General features: G+C 56.1%; 1 protein-coding gene across 1 annotated transcript in view; it reads left to right on the top strand.

Annotated features, from left to right (window-relative positions):
- Positions 1-8662, top strand: part of LOC119100086 (uncharacterized) — a 25913-nt gene that overhangs the window by 11175 nt on the left and 6076 nt on the right. Inside the window, exons 5-6 of the mRNA XM_037223200.1 lie at positions 4941-5105; positions 7205-7312. Coding sequence (XP_037079095.1) covers positions 4941-5105; positions 7205-7312 — 273 coding nt within the window. The remainder of the gene's footprint in view (positions 1-4940; positions 5106-7204; positions 7313-8662) is intronic.

Raw genomic sequence — 8662 nt, 5'->3', positions numbered from 1 at the left:
TTGCATTTTTTATTTTGTATGTACAGCATGATTTGTTGCAATCATGATTACGTTAAGTGTTTAAAGTGTTTTTTTTTAGAGGTATTGCATTGATATGGTAATTTCGATATCATTCACTGCATTGCGCGGTTAAACCTTTTTGTGACTTCAAATCCTCTTCTCCTGATCCTGGCCCACGCAAATATGTGCAGACTTTTTCGCGTCGTCGAACTTGAGATGGCTCAAAAATGTAGGCGTGCTGTAAAATGTGCTCGTCATAGAGACGTCACACGAGTACTGTCTCCCCAATGGCCATGCTGTGCCCAGGGTAAAGAAGAAAATGGCCAATGACTTATAAGTGCCTGGAGCACGTCAGCATGAATCATCACTTAACCGGACAACAGTTGGCTTTCAACCATTTAACGCCTTAAATGCAAGTTTCGAATGCGAAGTACATTTTGTGATGCGTCACAGGCGTTTGGACAGTTGTATTCGTTAGGATGGAGATGAGGCTGGGGATGGAATATTTTAGGAAAAGTAGCGTAACCAAGAATATAAATGTAAGTAAGAAGCAGTCACCACAGAAAAGTATGCAAGAACACCACGAGAAAGCCCAAAGCGCACTTATAATGATGGTCGGTTTAGTTCACTTGCACAAATAACCAACCCGCCTTGCTGTGAGTTGAAACGCTACAAGTGAGTCAGCCTGGCCGCTACAGTGACAGCTCTAACACGGTCAGTCTGGCAGCGACTCTGGCGTTATGATTGTGCTCTGTGAGGCAATCAAACGATGATGCACTGAGGAGCACTGTGCTGAAAAGTGAAATTTTGTTGTCTAGAACAGTCTTTAGCACTTCAAAGCATGCAAGTGCCTACAAGTGAAGCATTTCCCGCCAAATCTGAAACTTGCCTCGATATCATCAAGCGTGGAACATCCCCTTTGAAGTATATTTCTCACATTTTGTGCTTTTAAAGCCTTTATTTATTGCATTTCGGCGCATACTGCATAACTGCGAGGCGGCCGTCTGCTACCCCGGTTGTGAAGTGCAGGTGCCAACAGTTTTAACACGCGCTTTGTTCGGGGGTCAAATTGACCTCGAAGGTTTTTCCAAAATCATTTCCGAAAGGCGCGGCATGGCCGCGCCAGACTGCATGGCTGTAGAGAATTGAATAGGGGATCGTTGAATTTTTTTAAAAAAATACATGCACCATGCAAGTTTCCTTACCTATGGCAGGTCAAAATTAGGCCACGGCTGTCAGCGAAGGGCATCTCTAGAGAATCGTCCCATAACCAATTCCAATGGCCCGGAGCCAGGTATAAAGATCAGACCGAGGTCAAAACCAATCTGCCTTTGTACACGAAAGCTCAGTTGATGGAGTAACTCGTACTGCTCACTCCGAATTTATTAATGGCAGGGACCGCAAGAGACATGTTCCATGGACTTCTTAAAGGTCAGAAAACGTCACTGACCTAAAATTATACCGGCCAACATTTTGTTTTTAAGAACATATCGCCTAGTGCAATTATTGACGCTTGTTCGAATGACAGAATCCAAGCGATCTCGTAGCAATTTGGCATCTTGACCTTATAAAGGTCAAAAAGGTCATTGGCTTTAATTGAACACCATTGACCATATGCTTAGAGCAGTTATCTACCTTCGCGGCGATTGCACGAGTCGGGATGGAAGCACATGAGACATCGATCTGCATTATGACTTTGTTTGACCTTGTTTGACTCCAGAGTTATGACTTAGGATCCCCAAACTTCGACACGAGTGAGCTCATGTACAGGTCAATCCACCATGTGAATTTGGTGTCTCTAACTATCCTAGTTTTTTGGATCTCAGCGGGTTAACCCCCCATCCGCAGTATGACGCGACCAGAGGGGCGAGTGACGCGCCTGTGGCCCCGCCGCCGCCGCAGCTGCCGCTCTCGACGCGCTCATAACACTCCGGCGGCGGCTTCTCTGGGTGTTTTGATAAATGTCTGTGTTTACGGCCGCCAATAAGTGAGGTGCCCCCCTCCCCTGAAGCGCAGCCTGCTCGGTGGGTTCGGCTTCAGAGGTTCCTGCTTGGATCGACCGCGCCCGCTTGGTGCGTGATTCAGTGGCCGGCGCGAGCGGCCGTGGTGACGCGCCGGCTGTGACAGCAGCCTGACAGGAGCGTCATGAGCCGCCAGCCCGGACTGGCGCGTCCCCCATCACCCGGGCCTGGTGAGCCAGCCTCCGCCGCCCGCCGCCCGCCGGAATGAGCCGCCGGCCCGGACTGGGGCGTCCCCCATCACCCGGGCCTGGTAGAGCCGGCCTCCGCCGCCCGCCGCCCGCCGGAATGAGCCGCCGGCCCGGACTGGGGCGTCCCCCATCACCCGGGCCTGGTGAGCCGGCCTCCGCTGCCCACCACCCGCCGAAATGAGCCGCCGGCCCGGACTGGGGCGTCCCCCATCACCCGAGCCTGGTGAGCCAGCCTCCGCCGCCCGCCGCCCGCCGGAATGAGCCGCCAGCCCGGACTGGGGCGGCCCCCATCACCCGGGCCTGGTGAGCCGGCCTCCGCCGCCCGCCGCCCGCCGGAATGAGCCGCCAGCCCGGACTGGGGCGTCCCCCATCACCCGAGCCTGGTGAGCCAGCCTCCGCCGCCCGCCGCCCGCCGGAATGAGCCGCCAGCCCGGACTGGGGCGGCCCCCATCACCTGGGCCTGGTGAGCCAGCCTCCGCCGCCCGCCGACCTCCGGAATGAGACAACCAGACGGGCGCGGTGCGGTGCAGCGTGCGCTTATTCAGCTCGATGCTGTCCGGTCCGATGTGGCTCTGTCCACTTTTCTCCGGTCTGGTGTGGTTCTGTCCAGTTCTCTCCGGTCCGGTGTGGTTCTGTCCAGTCTTGTCCGGTCCGGTGCGGTCCTGTCCAGTTCTCTCCGGTCCGGTGTGGTTCTGTCCAGTCCTGTCCGGTTCGAAGTCTGGTCATCTCCGCCACCAGCATGGTACTGACGGCGTCCAGCGGTCCGCTGGGCTGGAGTACGGGCTTCTATTCATTTATTTCCTAGTTATTCATGGCTGTTAAGCAGCTCGTCCTCGCTGTGGGAACGCTGGTTTATTTGACAGGCTGGCTGCTTTACGTGGAGCATTGTTTGGTAGGCACATTTTTCTATTTTACATTTCACAGGCTCAGAGGAAATCACGAAAGCAGTGGTTTGTAAAGTAAGCAAGATGTGAATGTCACCTATCAATCTTGCGCGTTCTTGAGTCAATACGTCCCAGCCATCTAGCCTGCCACCGCCTCCAGTCTCTGCGCATGAGTAGGTCCTCATGACCCCCTGCCGCGGGTCTGCAGCAGCTGGCCACTGCGCAGCGCCCACGAAGACGCAGAGAGACGCCGCGGAACTGTAATGGGGAGAGCGGGAGGGGGAGGGGTGGTGCCACCGGGACCCGCCCTCCCCCTTCCTCTTCCCCTTCCTCGGGTAACGCGGTCGACTTTGCGGCTCAGGCGGGTCGGGGGTCCCGCTACCACGCTGTTCCTTTGTCTCCGAGAACAGTCGGCATCACAAACAGAGCTGTTTGTCTGTTGATGGAAGCCGCAGCCCCGCGTCCTCAGGGAGGGCGCAGACTGCATGACCTACACTCGCCGCGTATGTGTTGACGTGAGGACCTTCGAGGAGGCTGGCAGGCGAATGAAAAACGTTAGCATGACCGTCACCTTTAACGGAATACCCGCGATGCCGATGTTTTGGCCTCGGGGTTCGCACTGGCTCAGTTGTGCGCTTTAGGTCGCCTTTCCATGACATAAGTCGCAACATGCCACAACAAGGTCAAAGTGACAGGAGTAAGTGAATGACAGTAGCCCAAAGCGAAGAACAATGAGGCCCATTCCTTTTCTGTAGCCTGACCTTTTGCATTTATTTCGAATATCTTGCATGGACAGTGCTTGGATCAGGGCACACTTCCCAGCAGAGCTGCTTGCTGCGTGAATCCTGAACCCACCACCCTATGTGCCTCTCCAATTCATCAGATAATATTTTCCCAGACATTGTCAGCAGATAGGATCGGTATATGTTACACGAACTTTCCGAGGAACCGAAACGCTCAGAGTCTCCAAAATGCAGAAAACCATCAATGCTGGAGTCAGAATTGAAACATTCCGTTTGCTTGGCAGCTCCACGGTAGAGAGGTGAGAGCTGGACGGCGGGTTACACGTCATCTTCGGACGCGCCCGTAATGCATGCATCACGAAAACGGTGCCGAGAAAACGAGTCAGCTGACAGTCTTATTACCAGTCAATGTCAGCTGACAGTGTCGTTACCAGTCAACGTCAGCTGACAGCCTCGTTTCCAGTCCACTTTGATCTCAAACATAGAACGGACTCAGTGTACGACTACGCATTATACGACGCAGTTCCGAGAACACCAAACTTTCAGCTTGCAGCCACATATGCAGCATGCCATTAAAAGTTTCACTTGAAAAGCACCTTCATCAGGGACTCAGAAGCATGGAGCGCAAGTAAATAGCCCCGGTCCCGGGATCGGCGCCGGTCGTCTTCGGCCCTGGGATCGGCGCCAGTCGGCCCCGGTCCCGGGATCGGCGCCAGTCGGCTCCGGTCCCGGGATCGGCGCCAGTTGCAGTCGGCTCCGGTCCCGGGATCGGCGCCAGTTGTCCTCGGCCCTGGGATCGGCGCCAGTCGGCCTCGGTTTCGGCAGTTCCGGCCAGGCGGGGCTGCCGACCGGCGCGGGCGGATCCGTCATCGGTGCTCATCGCCAGCCTCGGTTGGGCCAGCTGGCCTGCGCGCCGCATCAGAAGTCCGTCCGAGGACATTCATAACGGCCGGCCGCACTGTATTTCAGCGCGCGTATCGCGCACCTGCCGCATACGTGATGCGACGGCTCGGTCGCCTGGCGTAGCCGACCCCGGCTCTAGCCGGCGGCTCTGTAAGCCCACGTTGGGGAGCTGGCGTGTGACACCAGCACCTCCCCCGGCAGCGGAACCGGCCTGCCTGCAGTACCACACCGGCGTCCAGGGCGTCATCAAGTCCTACAACTTCGACTTCAGCAACGGCGCCGAGCTGGCCAACCAAGACTACACTGCCTGCGTTAGGATGGAGAGGAATTTCTGTGGCATACAGTACAGGCCATGCCAGGACATAGGTAAACCCGTGACGTAGCATCTACAAACGGCATGCGTGTAAACAGCAATCAACGCGTTTAGAGGGAGCTATAATGCGCCGAGTCCTTGTGAGACCCAGCCAACTCCATGGTTGGGAGACCGATACAATGCCGCTGATCGGCCTGCGAGATACATGGATCATCACTGGCCATTGATGAGTGTATGGTATTTAACTTGGTTAGTGGGCGCTTCGTCACGTCAAACCATCCGAGGTGCTTGTACATAGCTACTCGTGGGAAAATTGGGACTCATGGGAAGCGACACCCCTGAACCCACGAGAGCGTTGGGACTGATGGATGGCTGCCACCCCAGACCCATGACGGCGTTGGGGCTGTTGGGTGGCCGGCACTCCTGGACCCATGACTGCATTGGGACTGATGGGTGGCTGCCACCCTAGGTCCATGAATGCGTTAGGGCTGATGGGCGCCTGACATTCCTGAGTCCATGACTGCATCGGGACTGATAGGAAGCGACATACCTGACCCCATGACCGCACTATCCCCTTTAATTTCATCTGACAGATTCGAACCAGATGGTTGTGCGTGATGAACATGAGGTACATCATACAAATCAATAGTATTGGCTGTTATTGATTTGAACGTCGATTTTATCAGATATAACAAACATCATTGACATTTATGAGCAGCCACACAAAGAGGTTATTTGCAGTAAATTTTTGTTAAACGCGGTGAACCACTTGCAAGTATGTCATATCACACGAAACATTAAAAAATATTCACGCGCTTTCTTCAGGCGAAAAATGAGCCATGTAGCAGCTTTACGTTGGAAACTGCGGCTATCCAAGGTGATAGCAAGCGATAAGTGCTGAGACAAATTTGGCGGGCTCAAACTTATTCAATTAAGTCGAACAGGATTCAGCTGTTAGCTTATTTGCAGGCAACTGAACAGCTTGCACACCGAGTCGGCTTGAGGTGGGCCACTGGTATGCAAAGTGGATAATATCTGACCTGACCGGGTGTCAGTCGTGGAGTTCAATCTGTCCCTCCCCCCCCCCCCCCGCCCTTCGGCATCTTTTATTTGAACTGCCCTCAACCTGACGGAGGCGCTCAAAAACCACCAATCATGAGGCTTGGGGAAGCAAATCAACAGCTTTGACAGGTCATAAGCCACAATGGCCGGCAACTAGACACCCTGCTTGTGAAATCAACCTGTCGAAAGGAAAATTATTGGACCAAAGAGTCCACCGACAGATACGTTCTTCGTACGCCATTGTTTGCTGACGTTGTTTTCTGGTTCATCGTTAAGTCCAGCGGACCCCCCCCCCATTGAGTGTATACCGTTAACAAACCAATGTGTACTGTCAACAGACATAATTATCTATTTTCAACGAACTTGAGTGACAACCGGCAAAAGAGCAGCAGACGCTTGACCACCAGCCGGTAGACCTTAGTGTCTAGTGACGGACCGATCCAGATTCCAGGACTGAGTGACCTGACGGACCGATCCAGATTCCAGGACTGAGTGACCTGACGGACCGATCCAGATTCCAGGACTGGGTGACCTGACGGACGGATCCAGATTCCAGGACTGAGTGACCTGACGGACAGATCCAGAGCACGTGATCTGGGGATGACACGTGACCCCCGGACGAGCTGGTAACACCTGCCTCCCCTAAGATCGGCACACAGAAAGCTGCAACGATTCACTTTCCACGTCAAGGTGGAGGGAACTGACGTGTTTTGAATGCGATGAAAGAGGAGCGAAAGACAAAGCTGACACCTCTTCGCGCTGCTACACGCGGCCATCGCATATTATTCAGAGCACATGATCTGCTACGATACGCTGGGTAGGGCGACATCACCACGCCGACTCAGCGTGACGTTCAAGGACAGAGAATAACGTCACTCCCGGGGGACCGGGTTTGACCTGCTGCCATGTGGTGCAGTTAAAGTCACGTGAGATGATACCAGGCTGACGTATGGTGTTGGTTGTGAAGTGACATGAAACCTCGCCGTGGCGCAAAGCAGGCAGATATCACGTGACAAAACATGCCGTCCTCACGAGATGTGGGCTGGCCTGCCATGACAGGCGTCCTGCAGCTGGTCGCCTGATGTTGCAGTGAACAACGCGTCGCAGGCGTTCTCGCTGGGCGGCGGAGCGTCGGAGGTGGGCTCGGTCACCGGCGACTCCTGTGACCGCGACTGGCTCTTCGTGCCCTGCCTCACAGGTGAGGGCCGGCGCCGGTCCGACCGTGGCTGTCGGAATCACCGCCGCCTACCCATCCTTGGAAAAATCGATGTTGTTTGGCCAGCTCCTGAGCCTGACCAGGTGGAGGCCGTGCCTCGCAGCCTGTTGGATTTTACTGATTGCTAATTGGCAAGCCATCCTGTAGGATACCTCATGGGCATCCGTGCCAAGGCACGTATGTATCTAGGTATGAACGCCGGCTTCACCTCGAGGCTCATTGCTACGCTTGTAGCGGAGGTGCGCAGGATGTGTGCACTTCACTGCGTGTTTTCGTCGACGTGTTCCGCACCGTCAACGTAACGAGAGGTCAACCTCAGCTGGCACAACCGGGAGGTCATCCCCAGCTGGGCACAGGCGGGGGGTCAACCCCAGCTGGCACAACCGGGAGATCAACCTCAGCTGGCACAACCGGGAGATCAACCCCAGCTGCGCCCAAGCGGGAGGTCAACCTCAGCTGGCACAACCGGGAGGTCAGCCTCAGCTGGCACAACCGGGAGATCAACCTCAGCTGGGCACAGGCGGGGGTCAACCTCAGCTGGCACAACCGGGAGATCAACCTCAGCTGGCACAACCGGGAGGTCAACCTCAGCTGGCACAACCGGGAGATCAACCTCAGCTGGCACAACCGGGAGATCAACCCCAGCTGGCACAACCGGGAGATCAACCCCAGCTGGGCACAGGCGGGGGTCAACCTCAGCTGGCACAACCGGGAGGTCAACCTCAGCTGGGCACAGGCGGGGGTCAACCTCAGCTGGCACAACCGGGAGGTCATCCCCAGCTGGCACAACCGGGAGATCAACCCCAGCTGCGCCCAAGCGGGAGGTCAACCCTAGCTGGGTGCAGGCGGGGGTCAAACTCAGCTGGGCACGAGCGGGAGGTCAACCCCAGCTGGGCACAGGCGGGGGTCAACCTCAGCTGGGCACAGGCGGGGGATCAACCCCAGGTGGGCACAGGCCGGGTCAACCATAGCTGGGCACGAGCGGGAGGTCGACCTCAGCTGGGGACAAGCGGGAGATCAACCTCAGCTGGGCACAGGCGGGGGTCAACCTCAGCTGGCACAACGGGAGGGGTCATCCCCAGCTGGGCACGAGCGGGAGGTCATCCCCAGCTGGGCACGAGCGGGAGGTCATCCCCAGCTGGGCACGAGCGGGGAGGTCATCCCCAGCTGGGCACAAGCGGGAAGGTCAACCCCAGCTGGGCACACAACGGGAGGTCATCCCAGCTGGCACAAGTGGGAGGTCATCCCCAGCTTGCAGTGCAGGTCAACCCCAGGGCCCGAGCTGGAGGTCATCGCCAGCTGGAGTGACAGGTCATCCCCAGCTGGGCACGA

Source organism: Pollicipes pollicipes, unplaced genomic scaffold (assembly GCF_011947565.3).
Source record: "Pollicipes pollicipes isolate AB1234 unplaced genomic scaffold, Ppol_2.1 Scaffold_4881;HRSCAF=5763_pilon_pilon_pilon, whole genome shotgun sequence".
Taxonomy (NCBI): domain Eukaryota; kingdom Metazoa; phylum Arthropoda; class Thecostraca; order Pollicipedomorpha; family Pollicipedidae; genus Pollicipes; species Pollicipes pollicipes.
Note: the sequence above shows the minus strand (reverse complement) of the source record. Positions and strands in the feature narration are given on the sequence as shown.